This window comes from Peromyscus californicus, unplaced genomic scaffold, assembly GCF_007827085.1.
Source record: "Peromyscus californicus insignis strain IS unplaced genomic scaffold, ASM782708v3 Scaffold_19__1_contigs__length_69161282, whole genome shotgun sequence".
NCBI classification, from domain to species: Eukaryota; Metazoa; Chordata; class Mammalia; order Rodentia; family Cricetidae; genus Peromyscus; species Peromyscus californicus.
In genome coordinates, this window is record NW_026294491.1 from 23,336,245 (window position 1) to 23,361,073 (window position 24,829).

At 40.5% G+C, this 24,829-nt stretch overlaps 1 protein-coding gene across 9 annotated transcripts in view; it reads right to left on the bottom strand.

The window, feature by feature from the left end:
- Positions 1-883: 883 nt before the first annotated feature.
- Positions 884-24,829, bottom strand: part of Herc4 (HECT and RLD domain containing E3 ubiquitin protein ligase 4) — a 77,937-nt gene continuing 53,991 nt past the window's right edge. For 4 of the 9 annotated variants that reach the window (XM_052744824.1, XM_052744826.1, XM_052744827.1 and 1 more), the window contains 11 exons: positions 21,796-21,915; positions 16,405-16,428; positions 14,366-14,464; positions 12,709-12,876; positions 11,951-12,094; positions 9,511-9,677; positions 9,232-9,298; positions 4,607-4,689; positions 3,714-3,897; positions 2,899-3,001; positions 884-1,991 (listed from right to left, as the gene is read on the bottom strand). In XM_052744824.1, coding sequence (XP_052600784.1) covers positions 1,783-1,991; positions 2,899-3,001; positions 3,714-3,897; positions 4,607-4,689; positions 9,232-9,298; positions 9,511-9,677; positions 11,951-12,094; positions 12,709-12,876; positions 14,366-14,464; positions 16,405-16,428; positions 21,796-21,915 — 1,368 coding nt within the window. In that variant the 3' untranslated portion in view covers positions 884-1,782. Of the gene's footprint in view, positions 1,992-2,898; positions 3,002-3,713; positions 3,898-4,606; positions 4,690-9,231; positions 9,299-9,510; positions 9,678-11,950; positions 12,095-12,708; positions 12,877-14,365; positions 14,465-16,404; positions 16,429-18,732; positions 18,853-21,795; positions 21,916-24,829 lie in introns of those variants that run through there. The other 5 variants (XM_052744825.1, XM_052744829.1, XR_008219857.1 and 2 more) reach the window with 3 other exon arrangements.

Consider the following 24,829-nt stretch of genomic DNA (forward strand, 5'->3'; position numbering starts at 1 on the left):
ACTCTTGTCAACACTGGTTGTAGCAGATGGTTCTTAGGGGACATAAACCTGGCTCTCAGATTTGCTACTACCTGTGTTAAGACAGGGTGGTGGTGGTGGTGTCTGAGCAGAATGCCTTCCACCTCTGTTACCAACTTACTGTTAAGAGTGGGTTTCAAGCTGGCCATCCAGATGAGCTGGAGCGTGGGATGATAGCCCTAGAAGGGCTCTGTGTGGACCAAATGATGACAGAGCTAAAGTGGAGAAATGGTTTAATGGCTGGAAGGAAATTTGGAAAGGCTGTCAAATGACCCCAGAAACAGCCAGAGCCTCACCTTGTAGTAACAAGATTCAAGGCATAGAGACAAAGATGTAAGCAAGAAATGAACTCTGCCAGGTGTGGTGGGCATGCCTGAAACAATAGGGTCACTGCATGTTTGAGGGCTGCTGAGACCACAGGAGGTGAGCATGCCAGCATGCTGGCCTTCAATGGAACTTAGCAAACTTCAAAGGGAAATGTCATCGTTACAGGGAAGAGTGAAGACACTAAGGATCCATCTAATTTTTTTTTTTTTTTTTTTTGGAGTTGAGGATCGAGCCCAGGGCCTTGTGCTTGCTAGGCAAGCACTCTACCACTGAGGTAAATCCCCAACCCCTCCATCTAAACATTTTTAAGGAGGGATTCCCATTTAATGAATAGCTTGAACAGCCTCAACAACTGAATAGTGTTGACCGCAAAATGTGATGGATTTGTAACTTACAGGAGACTGTTCATCAGTAGCTTGTGACTCCACAGCCTGCTTCTAGCCTGGAGAGTGGGGGGTTCCCTGCATCCATATGGTGCACATAAAAAGACACACAAACTCCTTAAGTTTGAATCTGATGAGAACTGGAAGTTGAAATATTAAGCTATTAAAGTCTTTATTTAAGCTTTTAAAGGCATTTTTTAAATTTAAAAAATAAATATTTGCATTGTAGCTAGCAGAGTTACATGCATTGCATCAACTCAGTTTCACAACTTACTAACAGAGATAACTAAACAGCACCATTAAGACTTTCTAAAGCACTGAGAATAAATACTTGAGTATCTGTAGTTTTGAAGCTGTAACTTTGTGATTGGTTCTCTGTGGCCACTGGCTCTGGTTTTTGGCAACTTTTACTGTCAACACATTTTGACAACCCCACCAGCCAGCATATCCCAGGACTCAGAGGGATGAGCTACAAGTTAATACTTGAAATTTAGGTCTGCAGTGACATATAATGTAGCAAAAAGATTTGTTTCCACCATGCTTTTATAGAGTCAGACAATCATAATTTTTAACCCTTAAAATTCAGCTCAGTTCAATTACAACCATAGAAACTACTGGTATCTGAATGTTACTATTTTATTACAAAACTTTTATTTACAAAATGGAAAAATAAATGACTAAAGGCAGGCCATAGTTAAATGGTTGGTTTTTTTTTTTTTTTTTTTTTACCCAGTGATTGAAGAAACATTAAGCAACATGCACTCACACATCAGGTCATTTCTGAAATATGCAAACTCTTAAAATTCCTGTTAGTAAAACTTTAATGTATTCACAATACTTGTATGTTTATGAGGATGGGGACAATTCATGGTTATGTACAGTAAGTTTAGTATTAACAGTTGCTCAAGTTTTCTTTAATATTTGGCTTTCATCAATACAGTAGTGAACAATTTGCAAGTAAGAATTGCAAATGCTTCTCACTATGCTGAATTCACAAGAAAAAGACAAGTGGTTTGATACCTTTGCACTAAACAGAACAGTCAGAACTCCAAGGTTATATTAAACTGAAGCCTTCATTGTGATCAATAGCTTGAATCAGTTTACATCGTAGAGTTTCTTTTTCTGTATATTTTGGGAGATCTAAAAGATTAAAACACGTATGGGAAACCGGGAGATAGCTCTCACCACCTCCTGTTGACTGGATGACTAGTTTCAGACTCTTCATACCAAGAATGGGAATGCGATCACTACCTGTCAAAAATACTGCCAAGAAAAACGATTTAGACAACAGTCCAGTGACCACAGCCCAGCTTTGCATGAAAATCCACCCACCATATGACCCTAATTATTTTTACAGGAAGTACTCAATAGATACTTGGTGAATAATGTTGGAATTGACAAAAGCATTTAGAAATCCCTTTTGGAAAAGCCATTTAGGGAACTGGTTAAATTAGTGTTTTTGTTATTTTTGTGTGTGGAAATGAAAATTTTCAGAAGTTCTCTCCTGCCATATGGATTCCAGGTTCTGCTTTTTACTTTGAAACAGGATCTTGGTAACTGCCCAGACATCAACTCTATTTCCAGCAGACTTTGAACTTGAGATCTTATTCCAGTCTTTGGGGCCTTTGCAAAAGCAGTGCACATTTTTTTTTTTTTTTTTTTTTTTTTAGGTTTTTCGAGACAGGGTTTCTCTGTGCAGCTTTGTGCCTTTCCTGGATCTCGCTCATCTAGACCAGGCTGGCCTTGAACTCACAAAGATCCGCCTGCCTCTGCCTCCCAAGTGCTGGGATTAAAGGCGTGCGCCACCACCGCCCGGCGCAGTGCACATTCTTAAGTGGATAAATGGGGAGAGTTTCAAGAGAGGAATGCCCTAGAACATTTTTATGAATGGGAAGAAATAGGAAAAGACATCAAGCCATGCCCTGTAGCACAGGATCCAAGTTAGGTTCCCAGCACCCATGTGGTGGCTGTTCACAACCACCTGTAACAATAGCTCCGGGGGATCTGACATCCTCTTCTGGCCTCTGAGGACACGTGCATACATAACACACAGATACAACAATCTTTAAAAAAAATAGCAAAAACTAATTTTAAAAACTGAGCTAATATTTTACAATTTATAACGATTAGATTCTTGTCTCAGAATATGCAGCTGGTCGGAAATACTTACATAGAAATTGTTTCTTCTTTTCCAGTGGTAATTCATGAAACACTTCCCAAAAAATTTTGATCGTGGGATGTTCTGCCCAATACTCCCCTTTGTATTCGGTATTCTAAAAAGAACACAACCTTTTTTTAGCAATAAGGAATATATATTAAACTAGTAAAGTGGCTCCCGTAAAACCTATCATGGTTGAAGAGTAGGAACTACTGTGATCCTGTATTTATAATCTGAAGCTACTAGTTCCCAGGAAAAGGGAAGAACAGATCTAAAATCGTCAGAAATGCTTGTGCAACACTATCAATAATGATTCAAACAGTGTGAAACGTTTATTAAAATACCAACATGGAATTTTAGACAAGTTTCTTTTACTATTTTCAGGGAGAGAAATCAAACATTTTGTACTATTTTTTTTTTTTTCTTTTTAAAATGAAAATACTGAGAGCAACAGTGACAATGTCCTGTGAAGGTTTCTGAGATGGCCCGTAACAGCCTCCTACAAGTCTTTTTTGTAGACCCTTCCCTACAGGGATGGGCCTGACCTTATCACACCAATTGAACACTAGATTTGCTAGGGAAACAGGGAACCCAAAGTCTTCATCGAGCACTGGGTGGAGGGCCATTCGGTTGGGGGCTCCTATAGCACTTTCCTGAGCACCCCACCAGTGCCATGGAACACTCAATGCACTGTGTGGGTAGGAGGGGCAGGGGTGTCTTCATAGCCACAGCAGTGAGCTGTACGAAGGGCAACAACAGCACACAGGCTAGATTTCCAACAACAAGCCATGTTCTACTCTGAAAGGTAAAGCTTGGTTTTTCCTTACCTTCTCCAGTTCTTTCCAGTCATAGTTTGTATTCCCAATAACCATAGCTTGTAATTCATTAGGCTGAAAAAGCAGAAGAACTTTTCCTCCACAGACCTTATGAAAGCCTGCATGGAAAGCATCAAATAAAGATGCCACTGATTTATTGAATATGTAATCCACATAGGCATCGACGAACTCTTGCCTAGAAATGAAACCAAGGCACAGATACACAGATTACACATACATTTATAGAGAACACCCAATACTGTCCAATTAAATTTTTGCTCCTTCACTTCTTGCTATTTTTCAACTAAAATTAGAAAAGTTAAGATTTCAAAGGGACACTATCATTAGGGAGAAAACTAAACCAAACCAAAACCACACCAAACCCAGGACAGTCATGGCTATGTAGAAAGAACCTATCTCAAAAAAAAAAAAAAAAAAAAAAAGGCATGATTATTCCCAGGCTATTTGTAGTGAGAGGGGAAAAACTGGCTATCAATAATTTCAAAATATATCCAAATCACTGAGAACTATTAAGAAGACTCCTGAAAGTGATTTCCCACCCTTTGGCTCATTAGTTGCCACCATTTCCTCTGTCATTTGTCTTTGTTCCTTCATTCATCATCTTTTTATTCCTTTACTTACAGCTTAAAGGGGATTTTAGGAGCAAAGGCATATTACTTTCCCATTAAACATTCAATTCTGTTTGTTTGCTTTCAGACTGTTTTGAGACATGGTCTCCTGGAGTCCTGGCTGGATCAGAGGCTGAGGTGCTGGGAATAAAGGCATTCACCACCACACACACCCTACAATACTGTCTTCTTCAAGTGGTGACAGGTTTCTAGGAACACTGGGAAATGCCCACTAACCCTTGCACTGAGGCCACTGAGGCCACGCAATGAACTCACCGATTCTGTCTGTTCACAGCTGTGTCTGCACCATTCAGAACCAGCTCTTTCACTTCTGTTGCACCGAAGTTTTCAACTGTGATCTGTTAATCAACAAACAATTTAAAAGGTCAATGTTAAAACCCAAAACCTGTAATACTCTTAAATGTAACATTCTTTTCTCTCATTAAACATACAAACTAGCAAATTTATGCTAAAAAGAGCCTACTTAAAACTAGGCTTAGGGGGCTGGGGAGATGGCTCAGAGGTTAAGAGCACTGACTGCTCTTCTAGAGGTCCTGAGTTCAATTCCCAGCACCCACATGGTGGCTCACAACCATCTGTAATGAGATCTGGTGCCCTCTTCCGATTACATAATAAATAAATCTTAAAAAAAAAAAACAAAAAAAAAACTAGGCTTTAGAGCCTCAACTAGGCCTCCCCCTTTTCTAGTCGCCTGACAGTCTACTGCAACCCCTGATACATTCCCATGTACTTGGGCAGCTGAATACAGGCAACCTGAGCATTTCTCCTGATCCAACAGGCAAACAACCACTTCAAAATGTAACCACATCGCAGGAAGTACTTCCTCAGGAGAGAGACTGAGAACCTGATCTCTGTCTGCATTTACACCAGCAGTACACCCTTCCACATGACAACAACTTTCCCATCTTCTCTGTCATGTTCACTTGACAGGGAGTTTTCAGTTACATATTCATTTGGTTTATAAGGTGATAGTATTTCAAAACCTTTTCTTTCTCCTACTAGTCCATTTTTTGTATCCACAGAGAGCTATGGGAATACATTCTTCTTGCTTTTAGTTCACTATCTTGTAAGGGATAAATACTTGTCAAAAGGATAAGAACACAATTTTACCACACCACATAGAAGTCATCTCAACAAAACTATACTATTCCATACACATACATCAACCCAACAAAAGGACAAGTAAGAAAGTAGATATAAAGTTCTGAAAGTGTATGGCAAGTGGCTCGAACAAAAGGGCAGAGTATATGAAAGAATATTGTATGATGTAATTATATAAACAGTGGAGTAACTGCAAAGTCAAACCATAGAAGCTACAGAAATGACTCAGTGGATAAAGTGCTTGCTTTGCAAAAATGATGAACTGAGCTGGATCCTCAGCACCACTGGGCAGATCAGGCCAGCCAGGCCAGCAAAGGCAGCGACCTCAAGCTACAGCCTCAAAAACTAAGAAGAAAATGAGGACGACATCCCAATGTCACCCTCCAGCCTCCACCTGCACCACATGGGCAAGCCAATCATTGTACACACACACATACAGCACACCACATACACATACAAATTAAAAACAATAAAATAAACTTCAGGAGGTGTTGAGATGGTTCAGCACCTGCTGCCAAATCTGGAACTTGAGTTCACCCCTAAGATCCATACACTGAAGGAGAGCTGATGTCCTATGCTGTCCTTTGAGCTCTACATGTTCAATGTATGAGTCTGTGCATGCCTGTGCATGCATCTGTACACACACCCACACCCACACACCCACACACACTTTTTAAAAAATAGAAATGATGTCTTTGATGTTCTCATAGCTTTTATTGTACAAGCCATAAAAGGAGCCGGAAGAAATGTTTGATTTACCAATATTCCTGAATATATAGGAATGTATGTATTGATAAATAAATTAGAACTTAAACTTCACAAATCTCAATATTTTAGTCAACTATAATACTAACAAAGAGTCAAGGAATCAGGCTGGAGAGATGGCTCAGTGGTTAGGAGCACTTGCTGCTCTTCAATTCCCAGCATTCACATGGCATCTCACAACTGTCTGTAACTCCAGTTCTAGGGGATCCAACACCCTCATACAGACATACATACAGGCAAAACACCAATGCACATACAATAAATGAATCATTAAAAAGTCAAGGAATCGGCCGGGCGGTGGTGGCGCACGCCTTTAATCCCAGCACTCGGGAGGCAGAGCCAGGCGGATCTCTGTGAGTTCGAGGCCAGCCTGGTCTCCAAAGCGAGTTCCAGGAAAGGCGCAAAGCTACACAGAGAAACCCTGTCTCGAAAAACCAAAAAAAAAAAAAAAAAAAAAAAGTCAAGGAATCTTAAATTGACACAAGTGAATCTACAGAAATTGGAAAGCATTCTAAGGTTCCCTCCCCATTCTTTCCTCCTCCTCCTCGTCCTCAACATTCGTCCTCCCACCCCACCCCAAAACAGAGTCTCAATGTATAGTTCTGGCTGTCCTGGAACTCAATATGTAGACCAGACTGGCTCTGAACTCAAAGAGATTCATATGCCTCTGGGGGTTAAAAGTATGTACCACAAGACCTGGCTACTATTTATTATTATTTTTAATGGTTAGTTTATTTTTTATTAACTTCCTCCCAGATTCACTCTTACCTATCATACTGCCCCTGATTTTTGTGAGTTTTTTTTTTTTTAAAGGAACCTATAATCTAATTCTGCCCACTGTTGTGTAACAGTTTCCTCTGAGATCAAAATATTTCATCCCTCAGGGGAAGAAGCATCTTGAGCAAGAAGGTAAACAACATCTGGGCAGTGGTGGTACAGCCTTTAACCCCAGCACTGGGCAGAGGCAAGTGGATCTCTGAGTTTGAGGCCAGCCTGATCTAGAACTGCCAGAGCTACAGACAAACACTGTCTCAAAAACAAAACAAACAAATAAAGAAGGTAAACAACTTAAAATAGCTTCAGGAAGTCCCTGAGACTAATCAGATTCACTAGGATCCTTCTGCCAAAGCAAGCAATAAAAGCTGAGAGAACCTCTCAGACAGAAGGAATCTGAGCTGCAGAGAAGACTTGAAAGCAGACCAGCTGCCTCAAGAAGCAGAAACCATCTGAACACTCTCCAAGTGCTGAGCTGCCTGCAGGCTGTGCAGTGGGCTCCAGGTTCCCAGCTCTGTGAGCTGTCAGCCATGCTGGGGTGGCCTTGGTGATACTGCTGTCACCACTGCTCCTGTAACTCGCTACCCATATTCCTGTAAGTAACCCTAACAAAACTCATCAGCTCACCAAGTTAGACTTTGGTGTATCGGTACAGCTTGCCAGGAAAAGTTGTCATACAGCACCCAAACATAAAGTACTCCCGTGTATGGGATCATCCACTATGGAGTATGGTGAACCTACCAAGAGTCATACCTGTAAAGAAATCTGACCTCCCTTCAAACAGAAGCCATCAAGTTAGGTGTGCAGGTCTGTGTGTGTGTGTGTGTGTGTGTGTGTGTGTGTGTGTGTGTGTGTGTGTGCGTGTGCGCGCGCGCGTGCGCGCGCGCCTGTAAGTGCGGGTGCCTGTGGAGGACAGAGGCATGGGCCCACGCAGCTAAGTTAACGGCAACTGTGAGTTTCCAAACGGAGTGCTGGAAACTGCTGCAAGAGCAGGAAGTGCTCCAGCCCCAGGAAGGTTTTTCTTATGAGAAAAAAATACACAATAATTTGACTTCAGCTTAAACATGTATCAAATTTCCTTACAAATACACCATTCACATCCCAATCCTGTAAGGACCTAAGACGTCTGACAGATGGCTCATTAGGAAAAGCTGCTTGCTGTGCAAACCTGAGAGCCTAGGTTCAATTCTTGGATCCATGGTCAAAGGACAGAACCGACAAAAGAGAGAGTCAAGGATGGACTCAATGAGAAGCAAACAGACATACTGGAGGAATCAATCTACTAAGTAGCTTAAGTTCACTAGTGATACTCTTTTGTTAATCTTTCCATCTCTAATCATTCCTGTATCTACAGGCTCAGAAATGAATAAGTCTCCTGAATTTAAGATCCCTTATCATTATAATTAGCAAAGTATATAATTACTGAAATCACACAGCTGGTGAATGACTGACATGCAATTAATTCAGTTTATCTGTATATTAAGGATTAAAACAATCTCACAGGATTGCTGTGTGATTGTCTGTATGTCAAATGCTCTGATTGGTCAATAAATAAAACACTGATTGGCCAGTGGCCAGGCAGGAAGTATAGGCGGGACTAACAGAGAGGAGAACTGAGAGAACAGGAAGGTGGGAGGAGACACTGCCAGCCTCCGCCATGACAAGCAGCACGTGAAGACGCCGGTAAGCCACGAGCCACGTGGCAAGGTATAGATTTATAGAAATGGATTAATTTAAGATGTAAGAACTAGATAGCTAGAAGCCTGAGCCATTAGGCCAAACAGTTTAAATAATATAAGTGTCTGTGTGTTTATTTTATAAGTGGGCTGTTGGACTACTGGGGTTTGGTGGAATGCGGAGAGAAAACTCTCCAGCTACACAGGATTGTTGAGAATAAAATGAAATAATGCATGCATTGTGGCTGGCACACAGCAAATGTTCAATAAATGTTAGCTGCAGGGTTAAGAATTCCATTTATGGGGCTAGAGAGATGGCTTAGTGGTTAAGAACACTGGCTGATCTTCCAGAGGACCTGGATTCAATTCCCAGAATCCACACAGCAGCTCAGAACCATGTGTAACTCCAATCCCAGGGCACCCTCTTCTGACCTCCATGGGCAGCAGGCATACATGATGTGCAGGTATACAAGCAAACTAAACACCCTTATACACACACATTGGAAAAGAGAAATCCTAAAACACAGGTGTTAAAAAAGGCCACCCGCTTTCTGTTCATCTTACTGTGAAATTCAGACAAAATGTTTCCTCTATGTCATCTTCTGGATAGTCCAGCAACTGCTGCATGCTTCTGCAAAAAAAAAAAAAAGTGCTTATTTAAAGTAAAACAGGTGATTTTAACAATTCTGCTTATGAATATGTCAGACTTTCCATTATTGAAACAGTGTTTACTTAAAATATGTTAACAGAACAACAAAACATGATTATTTCTAGAAAAAAAGCTTTCTCTGGACATTCCTCTCCTCTTAGCCCCAACCCACTCTAAGCTTTTTGAACACTAACCTCCCAACATCGGGCATCAACTCTTTCAGATCATCGAGGGATGGCTTCCGTTTCAGTAGTTTCTTATATAAAGCCAAAGGAAAATGGAGGTCCACAATAGTAAAGTTATAAATTGCCAATCCACAGATAACACCAATTAAATGGAACAAATCACTGTCTTCAAATGTCTAAAAATACAAAGAAGAAATAATAAAAGACATCTCTTCCAAGTTAAAAATCTTGATTTTTAGTACAAAAACACAATCTCTATAGTAGGAAAATTCTGACGACACAAAATTAACAAGAAAGCAGCTCATGGCCATCACTGGGTACATTTCCATTTGATACTGTTATTAAAAACTTGCTTAGGGGGCTGGAGAGATGACTCAGTGGTTAAGAGAATCGATTGGCTACTCTTCCAGAGGTTCTAAGTTAAATTCCTGACAACCATATGGTGGCTCACACCATCTGTAATGAGATCTGGTGCCCCCTCTTCTAGCATGCAGGCGTATGTGCAGACAGAACACTGTATACATAATTAAAAAAAAAAAAAAAAACCTGCTTATTAGCCAGCAGTGGTGGTTAATTCTAGCATTTCGGAGTCAGAGGCAGGTGGATCTCTAAATTCAAGGCCAGCCTGGTCTACAAAGAGAGAGCCAGGACAGTCAGGACTACAGACAGGCACATGGCTTCACATTTGACTTTTTTTCCAGAAACGTTAAGCATTTCCATGTCATTAAACATAAACCGTGGACTGCTAGGCTTGCCCTACTGTGGGTATGGCCCCAAGTCCGATCCCGAGCATGGGATGGAACAAGAGGATGATTGACAGACAACAAAAGCTAAACACTTAAAAATGTGTACATGTGTCTGTGTGTGCATGCCCATGTGTGGTGGCTGATGACAACCCCATGTGTCACCCTCAAGAAAGCTATCCACCTGCTCTGAGGAAAGGCTGGGGGTCAACAGCTAGCCTAGCCTGTCTGCCCCATGAGCTAGAGACCCTCCTGCCTCTGCCTTCCTACCTAGTGTTGGGGTCTCACACCACCATGCCTTGCTTTTGGTTAGTTGTCATTTTTTGAGACAGGGTCTGGCCTAGAACTGCAAGTCTAGATGTAGTCAAGCTGCCCTAAAACTCACCTCTCAACCACAGGGATTGCAGGTGTGAGTCACTATATCTGTTTTTGCCAAGCTTTTTTTAAAAATATTTATTTATACACCATTGGTTGTCTATCTAACATGGCTATACCCTAAAAATGAAATAAATGACTCAACAACTTAAAAAATTGTATTTTCACTTACATAATATTGGTGCCACCATTTGGCTATGTTTTTAAAGTCTAGAACATTTAGCGGAACTAGCAGAGTGCTCAGGGTGTGTGACAAGGCTCTAGGCAACACCTCAAAGCCGTCAGTAGACAAGATGAGACAATGTGGGGTGGCCTCAATAAAGATAACAACTGCAGCAAACTGAGAAACACAACATCAAACACTACACTGTAACCACTGGAGGGTGCTAGAGAACACTGGGTCTATTCAAGAACAGGTACTGAACAGACTGACCCCTTTCCTGGTAAACTAGACACTTATCACATAATGTAGGGGGGAATTCTCTATAAGCATCCAAGACAGTGTAATGATAGTGGCATTATTTTGTTACCTCTCAGGAATTATCCTAGGCACTGAACAATAATAACTGCTACCCTCACACAAGACAGCCAGCCTCCTGCAACGAAGTCTACACACACACACACACACACACACACACACACACACACACACACACACACACACACACACACAGCTGGTAAATACCTCAAGTCTTTGTTGGACACAGGGTACTTGTAACTAATCAACTCTGCCTTTGACACAAACGTGTCAAAAGCAGTCATAGCCAACAGGTGGCTTCCTATATGAAAATGTGAGGTGTGAAGATCTGCTTCACACACTACAATACTGGCCCTTAATCTAAATTGTAAGAGACATCAATAATCTCTAATGATAAATGAGTTCACCCTAGAAGAGAAGCTAATATAGTGATTACTATTCAATTATCAAACTGAAATACAGAGAAGGAAAATTCAGCTTTTTTTGCTTTTTTGAAGACAGGGTTTCTCTGAGTAGCCCTGGCTGTCCTGGAACTAGCTCTCTAAACCAGGCTGGCCTGGAACTCATAGAGATCCACCTGCCTCTGCCTCCCAAGTGCCGATAGGCATAAGCCACAACTGCTCATCAGCATTGTTTTTAAGCTGATTGTTCCTCAATTTATTTTCTTAATTTTAAATATATAAAAATAAGGGTTCTGTTTTGACAGTAAGTCTAAAAGTTCATAACTTCAAGTTGTAATAAAGCAAACCTCTGACCAAACTATATTAGGAATCTAGTCTTCCTGAGTGAATTTGATACACAGGGTATAGAAGCAAAGATATAAAGAAATAATTGTGGTAGATGGGCATTTTACCTTATCTGAAAACCAAATGAGCCTGGAATCTTCGTAATACCGAAACATGCCATATTTAGGATCCAATAATTCCCTCATGATGAGCAAGAAAAACTCTTTGCGTACACCTCCTGCATCAACAGCATCTTCTCCAACAAATATAACCTAAAACGGCAATGTGAACATTGAATGGACGGTAAAGAAATCAAAGTGCATTTCAGAGATCCTGGAACATGCTATTTATTGCTAATAAATCTTAGCAAAAAAAGAAAGAAAAAGAAAAAGGGGTTGGGGATTTAGCTCAGTGGTAAAGCGCTTGCCTAGTAAGCACAAGGCCCTGGGTTCGGTCCTCAGCTCCGGGGGAAGAAAAATAAATAAAAAATGAATAAATCTTAGCAATTTATACTTTCAAACATTAAATATATAATTTAATTTTTAACTTTCCTGAGGCTAAAGAACTGGCTCAGCAGTTGTTGCTCTTGCAGAAAACTCAGGTTGGTTTCCCAGCACCTACTTGGTTCACAACTATCTGTTAACTACAGTTTCATAGGATCTATCTAACTCTCTATTCTGACCTCTGCGGGTGTCAGGCCACACACGATGCACATACATGGAGGCAAAACATATAGAATCAAGTAAGTCTTGATTATTATATAATCAATTATATACTTAAAAAAAAAAACCCCACAAACACTTTCCAATATACACAAAAAGCCTAAAAGGACCTGAAACAGCTTTTAAATAGCAGCCCCAATGCATGTGAAGCGGCGCTCACTTACTTTGAGTGGCTTTTTGTAATCTATGTTCTTGGTTTTCCTGAGGACTTCCATTGCATCTCCTACAATATTCTCTCTGCGAACCACTAGAATTAAGCAGGGATTCACAGACTCAATCACCGGAAGAAAAAGAGAGGAGACATTCTGTCTGTGGGCCTGGTCAATAGCCATCTAGAAAACAAACAACAACAAAATCATCTTTGTTTTACTTTGAGATAGTTTCATTTAACCTAGGCTGGCCTTGAATTTGCTATGTAGTTGACTATGGAGGTTTGAGAGTATACGGTCCCCATAGGCTCATTCATGTATATGAATATTTAGTTCCCAGTGGCAGGCTATTCAGGAAGGATTAGAAGGGTGGCCTTGATGGAGGAGGTGTGTCACTAGGGGGTAGGCGTCCTGCCTACAGATTAGAATATAAAACTCTCAGCTACTGCTTCACTGTCTGCCTCCTGTCATACCGACTAACTCTAAAACTGTAAGCAAGTCCCCCAATTAAATAAGCTTTCCTTAATAAGTTGCCTTAGTCCTGGTGTCTCTTCATAGCAACAGAGCAGGATGGCCATGAACTCCTGCTTTGCTCCACTTTCCAAATGCTGGACTAGGGCTGGGATCACAGGTAAGTACAACCGTGCTCAGCTATTTTATTTTAGTTAGCATAAAGCTTCATTGTGATAGCCTCAATACACACACACTTTTTTTTTTGAGGCAGGGTCTCACTGTGTAGCTTTAGGTGGCCTGGAACTCACAGACATCGCCCTGCTTCTGCCTCCCAAGTGCTAGATTAAAGGCATGTGCCACTTTGCCCAGCCTCTTCCATGAACTAGTTTTTAAAATCTTCATTATGAATAAAAAAGCTCACTGTAAAAGGGAAACAGAAAGGAAAGGAGGCATTCTGAAGGCAGATCTCAGTGATTGAAGCCATTCTGGGCTAGCCAGTCAGGGCTGTGCAGTGAGATCCTGTCTCCCCAACCTCTCCCTGGCCCCCAAACACCAAAAAAGAAAAAACAACAATGACAAAAACTATGACCAACCTCAAAGAAATTTTTCTTTCCTTCCTTCCTTTTTTGAGACAGTCTCTCTATGTAGTCCTGGCTGTTCTGGACCTGGCTACACAGACCAGACTGGCCTCTGAATTCAGAGCTGGGATTAAGTGTGTGTGTCACCATGCCAGGCCACAGGCAATTTCAAACTCTCTTCCCATTAAAGTGATGAAGTGCTTCCAAGTCTGATATTATCTCGCCTTTCATTCCCTCCATCTTTTCTCAAATAACGTGAATAAAGGCTACATTATTCTATTTTTATTACAGTTCCTAATTAGGAGGTGGGGGAAGGTTTATTTTATCCTATAGCTTACAGTCCTTCATGAAGGGAAGCTGGGATAGAAGCTTGAGGTAGGAACCTGGAGCAGAACCTTAACAGAGCTCCTTTTGTAAAATAAGCAGATTTCACATTCCTGTGTGTTATAGCAGTCTTCACAGTTACACAAGGCACTACGCAAAGGACAGTCTACAATACTGTCCCCATCAATTACTACGTGTGCTTCTAATACTCTAAAAAATAAATAAATAAATAAACAAACAAACAAATAAATAAATAAATAAGCAGAGACAAGTTTTGGAAGCATCCTCAAATCAAATTAGCACTGTATAGTGTTTACCTGCATCTGTAAGACTGCATCTGTTTGTAACAGAGTAGTTTTTGCTTGGGCATCAAATACAAATGGATATGTACAAATTGTCACAGGGATATCTGCCAACTGGAAAGAAAGAAATGAACTTATTAGTTCAAGCTGGTTGTGGTGTGTGGGAGCTGTCAATTTTGGTAAAGATGATCATCATACTCTTTGTTCATTCACTAGTATGGTTAGAAATTATTAAAAAGGTCACACTCTCTCGCTCTCTGAGGTAGGGTTTCTCTGTATAGCCTGGGCTGTCTGGGAATTCACCCTGTAGACTAGGTTGGCCTCGAACTCACAGATCCATCTGCCTCTTCCTCCCAAGTGCTGGGATTAAAGGTGTGTGCCACCACGCTCGGCCTAAAAAATTATTTTGTATGGGTATGTATGAAGGCATACTGATGTCATTCATGGCATGCTTGTGAAGGTCAGATATGAGTTCTTTCCATTAGGTGGGTCCTATGGACTGATCCCAGGCTGTCATGTTTGGCAGTAGGTGCCTTTATTTGCTGAACCAATTGCTGAAACTTTTACAAAAATCACATTTTAAAATTGTTATTTTGTGCTTGTTTGTGCATGCATGCCATAATGTGTGTATGGAGGTCAGAGGACAACCTGCGATAGTTATTTCTCTCCTTCCACTATGTGGGTCCAATGGCAGGTATCTTTACCCCCTGAACCCATCTCCTGTTCCTGAGTCTTCATTTCTATACATCACTATGGATCTCTGTTAAGCTCAGTGGTTCTCAATCTTCCTAATGCTATGACCATTTAATACAGCTCCTCATGCTGTGGTGACCCCCAACCGTAAAAGTATTTTCATTGCTACTTCAGAACTGTCATTTCGATACCCTTGGAATTGTAACGTAAATACCTGCTAATTCTGATGGTCTTAGGCGACCCCCATGAGATGGTCATTCGACCCCCAAAGGGATCGCGACCTACAGGTTGAAAATTGCTGCTTTAGCTCCTACAGGGAAGTCTATGTGCTTGTAATATTTCAAATCCTAATCATGTTTTCAAGCTGTTTTCACCTCCCCTTCCCCAATACACACTCTTATGCTGGGATTGTGCATGGAGCCTTGTGCACTGAGCCGTCCCTGGTACCAGTCCTATCTTTCCATAGTTATGTGACACTCTTCTGAAGAAGTAAACAATAGTTTATAATTTAAGCTAACTAACTCTTCATTAGTTCGGGAAAACCACACCAAACAATGCCTAATGCAAAACATAACACATAACATAAAAGAAGTAACACAATACCCTCAGTTCTTAAAAGAAAGCTTAGGGCCATGCATTACTCAGGTCAAAGTACTAGAACTAGTACTTTAATTTACATAGTAAGGTAACACACAGGTAAGAATAATTTTTAAAAAAATAGGTAATTTTACTTCTCTAATACTTAACTCTATTAGGTAAGCATTTATAAAATTTTAAAATAAAATTGTATTTTGGAGAACAGACCACATTTTATATTGGAAGACAAGGAGAGTAAATCTTGTTAGAAGGTATCATATAGGTATAATGTTAAATAACATGACTTTTTTGTTGTTGCTGTTGTTTTTTCCTAAGATAGAGTCTCACTGAACTCACACTATGTAGACCAGGCGGGCCTCAAACTCAGATAAACTGCCTGCCTCTGCATCTCAAGTGCTGGGATTAAAGAAGCAAGCCATCATGCCCAGCAACAGCTTTTAATTTAGAAAACTTTTCTGAAATAATAATATGCAGAATAACTTCTATAGACCTTTTTTTTCCCTTGCTTTTTCGAGACAGGGTTTCTGGGTGCAATAGTCCTAGAACTTGATTTGTAGACCAGGTTGGCCTCAAACTCACAGAGATCTGCCTGCCTCTGCCTCTGCCTCTGCCTCTGCTTGGATTAAAGGCGTGTGCCACCACCGCCTGGCTTAGTTTTATATGCACATTAAAATACAAAAATCACACAAAAGACCAATTTGACTCTTTACAAAGGAAAAAACAGAACATGCTTCATGAAAGAGACTTTATTGCACCCAACTTACCTCAGTTAATCCATGGCTGACATCCTAAGACAGCAATGCAGAATGAGGAAAGAGCAATGTTAGTGTTCTAGTTCTAGTCAACAAGTAATTTATATATCGTTACAGCCGAACATTGATCTAATGAGGTAGGAAAGAAATCAACAAAAAAGTTCACCATTCCACAAGCACCTTTCTACCTCTGTATCTATAAATTTAAGATGTTTGAGTACTCTGTACCATGAAACTAGTAAGTCTAAACATAATGAGATCTGATTTCAGCAACTAAGTTTCCCCGCTTGCAGAATTTACATACTCTAGCAAACTAATTCTTAGCCTGATACTTCTTTATGGCTGTTTCTTTACCTGGAAAAGGGAAGAAATATTTCTCAGACTTGTCTGATCTCAATGAAGTAAAAATGCTTAGTACATTAAAATATTACATGGAAGCAAAATGAGAGATAAGCTGCCATAAATTGTTATGGGACAGACAACCAGAAAGATATAAGGTATCTTATGGTGGTTGTCTTTTTTCCCCTTAAAATTTCTTTCTGAAACACGGTTTCACTGTATAGCTCTGGCTGGAATGAAACTTCCTATATAAGCCAGGAAAGCCTCAAACTCAGAGATCGGCAAGCCTCCGGCTCCTGTATTAAAGTTAAGTATCATCATGCTCAGTCTGTGTCCTTACATTTTTTTGTTTATTGTTATGGACGTGTAAGAGAGAATGCAGGTGTGCCCATGGGGGTTAAGAGATTGCCTGTGTAAGCTGGTTCTCTTCCCAGCACTGTGGGTTCTTACGTTTGCATAGCAAGTGCTTTACCTAACTCTAAGCCATCTTGCTAGCTCTCAGTGTTTTTGAAAACAACATTAACTTAAAATAAAAAACACAACACAAAGATATAGGTTGCTAAATTGTATAAACACAGTATTTATGAAGGAAAAATAATGCAAGTTTACTTAAGAGGATAGAAAGAAATGTATACCTTTTTCCTTCCAAATCCAGGAATTAAACCCAGGGCTTTGCACATACTAAGTCAGTGCTTGAACAGTGAGCTACATCCACAGCCCACATCTGTACAAACTTTTTTACGAGGGGTCTCATGTATTTCATGCTGGCCTTGAACTCTTCTCTTCCTGCCTCCTGGGATTATAGATATATGCTACCATGTTGTTTTGTTTGGTATTGGGTACCAAACCAAGGGCTTCTAACAGATTAAACAAGCATTCTACCAACTGAGTTACGTGCTTTCTTACTGAGTGCTTGCACACATGCTCAGGGTTTACATGTCTAAGTACTAAAATCTTCAAAAATATGCTACTAAATCTGCACCTGGTGACTATTGTAATGAAGAATTAACTTTATCCAAACAGAAGGCATTTGCCCTGGGCTATTATGGGTCTTTGGAATGACAGCGATCTTTAGCTGCTGACAATGTAAATAATACAACTTACGATGCAGACTTCAGCCATCTGATAGTTCTGCCTTTAGGACATTCAGACATGGAGCTGGAGAGATGGCTCAGCAGTTAAGGGCACTTAAATACTCTTAACTCTCTAACAGAGGACAGGGGTTCAGTTCCCAGCACCCACATGGAGCCTCACAACTGTCTGTAACTTAGATCCTGGGGCTCTGATGGCCCCCTAATCTGACCTCTACAGGCACCCCCGCAGCGCGCGCACACACACACACACACACAGTACGTACATACATGCAGGCAAAATACTCATACATGCAAAATTAAAAAAAGTTGAACACAATGTGAGAACTGATGGACACCCAATAAAAACACTGGGCACGCCGGGCGGTGGTGGCGCACGCCTTTAATCCCAGCACTCGGGAGGCAGAGGCGGGCGGATCTCTGTGAGTTCGAGGCCAGCCTGGTCTACAAAGTGAGTCCCAGGAAAGGCGCAAAGCTACAGAGAAACCCTGCCTCGAAAAACCAAAAAAAAAAAAAAAAAAAAAAAACAACACTGGGCACAAGTCAGCCCCATTGCTTAGCAATCTTCTGAGCACTATCAAATAGCAATGCCAGTAACCATTTATGACTTTCCATGAGGAAAGAACAGGAGCTACTGATACCGCTCTTAAAGTCTTCCTGATGTGTCTTAACCTGACCAGTTTTAATTTGTATTCTTAGTCTGTAATAAACTGCACTTGGCTGTGTAGTAGTTCTTTGAGTTCTCTGAAAACTTAACAACAAATGATAAAACCAGAGAATGGAGTGGGACATACCCCCTCCCAACTTGGCAAATGGTTATAAGAAATAAAGACAGTCACATGTGTTTTTCCTCCGATTTTGTAGGTGGCTAAATTCTAACATGCTTTGATAATTGAGAAGAACTCCCTACCTGGGGAAGTTAAATATCAGTGTGTCCTCCCAATGCTGGTCTATCCTGATGTTACACCTGCCCATCTATCATACTAATGAGCATGCCAGGTTGCTAGATCAATCACTATCCATAAATTCCCTAGGACAAATTTAGACACACAGCACAATACTGTATGAACAAGATTTATAACTTACAAATATACAACATCAAAGAAAAAAAAACCCCACAAATCCCATCCCCTACCCCCAAAAAATCACTTAACTCAAATCTCTATGTATTTCAAACATGACAAATCCAACATGGACCTTTCTTTTCTTTTGAAATAGAACGAGGAAAGTGAACTTCTGATCATTTTCTGCCTCCAATTCCTGAGTGCTGGTATTATAAGTATGTCCTACCACACATAGATGATAACTTTAAGTTTTACTTTTTTTTTTTTTTTTTTGGTTTTTCGAGACAGGGTTTCTCTGTGTAGCTTTGCGCCTTTCCTGGGACTCACTTGGTAGTCCAGGCTGGCCTCGAACTCACAGAGATCCGCCTGGCTCTGCCTCCCGAGTGCTGGGATTAAAGGCGTGCGCCACCAAAGTTTTACTTTTAATGCATTTATTTGTGTGTGTGTGTGGGGGGGGTGCGTGCATGCCACAGCATACGTGTGAAGATCAGAGGGTAACTTGTAGGAGTCAGTTTCTTCCACTACATGGGTTCCAAGGAGACCAATCAGGTCATCAGACTTGGTGGCAAGCCCCTTTACCAGCTGAGCCACCTCACTGGCACAGGTCATAACTTTTCAAAAAGAAAAGGAGGAAGAAGGGGAAAGATGGCGCAACAGGTAAGAAGAGCTCTTCCAGAGAACTAGGTTCAATTCCAAGCATCCGCATGGTAGCTCACAACTCTAGTTCCTGAGGACCCAAACACCATCTTCTGACCTCAGTAGGTACTAGGTGCACAAGTGGAGCCCAGATATACATAGAAAGCAAAACACCCATACATATAATAAAAATATATTTTAAATTGCATTTTATTATTTTTAAACTGTGTGTGAGTGTCTGAGTGTGGGCACAGAAAAGGACATTAGATCCTCTGGAGCTGGAGTTATAGGTGGCTGGGACCTGAACTCAAGTACTCTGGAAGAGCAGCCAGTGCTCTAATTTGCTAAGCCATCTCTCCGGCCCCTTATCATAACTCTTGCTGGGTAACTGTACGTAAGCTGCAATGATGACACAGGCCTCTAATCCCAACACTAAGAAGCTGACGCATAACGTTTTTCCAAGGTTGAATCAGGCCTGGAGATAGCAAGAATTTGTCTTCAGAAAAACAACTACTCCCTTACCCTATAAACCAAACTGGCATTCATGTTTGTGATATATAAATACATGTATTTTTGCATATACGTAATTGTACTTCCACACGAATATACACATCATCACAAAACAGCACGAATATTTTTAGGATACTGTTTTTTGTTTGTTTGTTTGCTTTGTTTTTCGAGACAGGGTTTCTCCTAGCTGTCCTGGAACTTGCTTTGTAGACCAGGATGGCCTGCCTCTGCCTCCCGAGTGCTGGGATTAAAAGCGTGCGCCACCACTGCCCAGCTAGGATAGTCTTTAAAACTTTACTAATACTGTGTGAACGCAACTCAGTATTAAGACTAGCAATGAAACTGGGATCTTATTTTTTTTTTAAACTTTAGAGAGACGTCTTTAAAAGTTCTGTGTAGCCGGGCGGTGGTGGCGCACGCCTTTAATCCCAGCACTCGGGAGGCAGAGCCAGGCGGATCTCTGTGAGTTCGAGGCCAGCCTGGGCTACCAAGTGAGTTCCAGGAAAGGCGCAAAGCTACACAGAGAAACCCTGTCTCAAAAAACCAAAAAAAATCAAAAAAACCAAAAAAAAAAAAAAAAAAAAAAAAGTTCTGTGTAAATGCAAAAGTGTGATGAACTCTCTTTAAAACAAAGGAAGAGCCGGGCGGTGGTGGCGCACACCTTTAATCCCAGCACTCGGGAGGCAGAGGCAGGCAGATCTTTTTGAATTCAAGGCCAGCCTGGTCTACAAAGCTAGTTCCAGGAGAGGCGCAAAACTACACAGAGAAACCCTGTCTCAAAAAACAACAACAACAAAAGTTCAAAAAACAAAAACAAAAACAAAGGAAGAACTAGATATAGTGGCACGGCCTTTAATCCCAGAACTCTGGAGGCAGAGGGAGGTGATCTCTATTGAGTTCAAGGCCAGTTTGGTCTACATGGCAGGTTCCAGGCCAAGCAGGGCTGTTTCAAAGAAAAACAAACAAACAACAAAAAAAAGCGCCAGCTTCCTGCAATAATATCACAATCATTAAAAAATGGAGAGGTAAGAACTATACTATAGATCATAAAGAATGAGAAACAAAACAAACAAAAAAACCCTAAAAAATTTATAGTCCTCTATGACTTCATTCTTATCAGAAAATAATGAACAACAAAATAGCTCCTCAATGAGATTTAGTTTGATATCATCATGGTTTTGTACTAAGATTCGTCTGGATGACAAGACTACCAAACTTCATGCAAATATTGAAAGTCAGGAAGAGAGAGCCTATTAAGATGGTTTTACTTTTCCATCAGGCTGGCCCAGAACTCACTGCCTCAGCCAGTGGAGTACTGAGATGACAGGTATATGCCACTCTGTTTGGTTCTCATGGGACAGTAAGGATCTGGTTACTAAAGACCTTCAGTCACATGCAAAGAAGTTCATCTATATGTGGACAATATCAACAATCTGAAATAAAATTAAAACACAGACTCAGTGGTCCCAGGGCTCTCTCCTGCTCCTGAAGCAAACATCTCACAGTATTGCTAAAAGACCCGATATCTATTACTCTGAACATTAGCGAAGAAGTAGGTAACCTTATAGAAAATAAGAAGAGTGCAAAGTCCAAGCAACACCTGCATTTTCTCTAGAAAAATACAATCTTTACTGCTGGTTTGGTGTTGGGAAAATATCTGCATATATGCAATGCATTATTGTAAAAGAATGCACCACTTGGAATAAAAGCTATGAAAATACTTGTTTGGCACATAAGTTCCATCTCCCAGTGCAGAGACGTACCACTCCATAGGCTTGCTGTTGGACCCAGTTGATATAGTCATTCCTTATGTCTATCAGTTCTTGTACTTCATGTATATAAAATTTGTCATACTGTATAAGCTGTCCTGATTTCTCATTTACCTAAAAAAGAAAAAAGAAAGAAGTGTAATTAACATTAAATTTAGAAAGTACTTAAAGCAGAGAGTAAACAGCTCTTAAACTGAAAAAAAAGGCTTTGGAGATTTCTTTGCTAATTTTCTACGGAAAAAACAATTACTGAGTGCCTACTATATATGCAAAATCCTTATCAAGTGCTATGGGAGACAAAAAACCTTTATAGGATGTGATATCTACCTATATTCAGTACCCCAAGTCTAGAAATAAATACCTTTACAACTACAACACACTATAAAATGCAGAAATCAGAAACTCTATGGACTTCAAGTTGGCAAACAGGACCTGAACTGTAATAGCTAATGCCTGATAAATGGTATGCTATTTAATATCTGATTAAGCAAGCCTTTTAATTAGTCTTCTACTTTCAGCTTGTTTATGTGACTGTACACCACACATGTGGGGTACCTTTGAAGGCCAGAAGGAGTGGTCAGGTCCCCTGGAGCTGTAGTAAAATGCAATGGAGAGCAACCTGACATGGGTGCTGGGAACTGAACTCGGGTCCTTGAACAGAGCAGTGCGTGTGCTCGGGCAGTGAGCAATCTCTCCAGGGCCTGATTATGTAAGGTGGTATCTGAACAGGATGAAACAAACCAACCAACCAACCAACCAACCAAGGCTGCAGATTCACTGAAGAGATAAGCAAGTACACAAAAAAGTTAGTCCCTAGTGAAGAGCACCACCATAACCAATACTGGGACAGTGACAGGTCTTCTGCTGATATAGTGCAACAACTGAGTACGCGTACCTTTTTATCAGGCAAACTAACCCAAATCTAACCAAGTCTTAGATCTAACTTCTGGTTTGCAGACAAGACAAAGGGCAGACAAGCACCATATTAAGGACACAATCACAAAAAGCCCCACTGTGGAACTTCCACAACACTCACCACAGTTCTTGAAAAAGACAAGGAAAGAGAAATTATAGGGGGAAAAGGGGTAGGGGTTCTAAAGTGAAAAGGGGGGGGAGGTCTTGTACTAGGTCCTGTAAGATGGTTTGGGGGGGTAAAGGAGCCTGCTGCTATGCCAGACAACCTGATTTGGTTTTCTGGAACCCATGTGGTGGAAGCAGAGAACCAATTCTTGGAATTTGTCTTCTGACCACTCCATAGTAGCTGGGCAACACAGACACACACACAAAGACACAGAAACAGACACACACACACACAAACACACAGTTTTTTTTTAAGAATCCAGAGACGTTCTAGTGGTAGGTACAGAAGCTTACAAAGTCATCCTCCTGATGGTAACAATGGCAAATTCTTGACTATAGATAATATGTTTTCTTTCCCTAATAAAAGAATTAAACTAAAAGTCAGTCAGAGAGGTACAAACACAAACTTCTAATGTCTCCTATAAGAGAATTATCATAACTAATAAGTTGCCAAAGTTATGGAGTAAAAGTTTAACAGTTAAAATTTTCAGCTTAATTTCTCTACCAAGAAAGCTTTGAAAATGAAACATTTAAACTGTATACAATTAAAAATATGAAATATTGAGGACTATTTTTAAAGATTTACTTTATTACTTTATGTGTATGAGTATTTTGCCTACATGTATGTCTGGACCATGTGCACGCCTGTTGCCGGTGGACATCCAGAAGAGGGTGTTGAATTTCCTGGAACTGAGTTACAAATTGTTGTGAGCCACCATGTGGGAGCTGGAAATTGAACCAGGTTCTCTTCAAGATCAACAAGTGCTTTTAACTATTAAGCCAGCTCTCTAGCTGCCTAGGGGTATTTTTAAAAGGATGTATAAGACCCAGAAAAATCACGAGGCAGACTATGATCACAGACTGCAAAGGAAAATACCAAGACTTGACAAACATGTAAACAACAAAATCTAATTGGATTCTGTTTTAAAGAAACAGTGATTTAAAGAATATCCTGCTGTAACTGAGGCAACCTAAATATGCCTGGACACTGTGGGATTATAATGAATTTCCTTAAGAAAATAATGATATTGCTGTTCTGTAGACAATGACTTGTTATCTCGCTCGGAACTGGAATATAAAAAGTGATATATGCATGGGGTGACAGAGATGGCTCAGTGGTTAAGGTCATTTGCTGCTCCTGCAGAGGGACCTGGGTTCTGCTCCCAGCACCCACATGGAGTCTAACAACCATCTGTAACTCCAGCTCCAGGAGATCTAAATGCCCTCTTCTGACCTCAAAGGGCACCATGCATGCATGCATATATCTAGGTACATGGTACACAGACATACATGCAGAGAACACACCCATATACATAAAATAAAAATTAAAAAGAAAGAGTGATATGTAGTATAGTCACAAATGTTTCATTGAAATGTACAGATACTAACCGATAAAGAACAAACAGTATAGGTTAACAACCGATAAATCTAAGCTGGGGAATATAGGTATTCATTGTATTTGTCTTACAATGTTTCAGTATGTATGAAAATAGTTAAAATAAAAACGGAAGAGGGAAGAGGCCAAGCATATAGCACAGTGGTAGAGGCCCGCTTAGCATACAGGAGGTTCTGGGTTCAGTAACATACTTATTACATTACAGACACACATACACATTCATAAGGAAGACAAAATTCAGAAGTGTAAAGATTTAAAAAAAAAAAAAAAAAGGCTGGGTGGCAGTGGTGCACACCTTTACTCCTAGCAGTTCAAGGCCAGTCTGTTCTACAGAGCGAGTTCCAGGACAGCCAGGACACGAGAAACCATCTCAGAAAAAATAAACAAACAAAAAACTACAACAAAAAGTCTGAGAAAGGAGAGACTAGACTTGTAGGCAAAGGAGCGTGCGTTAAATAAAGGAGACAAAATTCATATATCCTGGCTCTAACAAGAAAGACACATGAAACAAAACTGGACAAAAGACACAGCTCAGAGAAAGCTGGGTTAAAT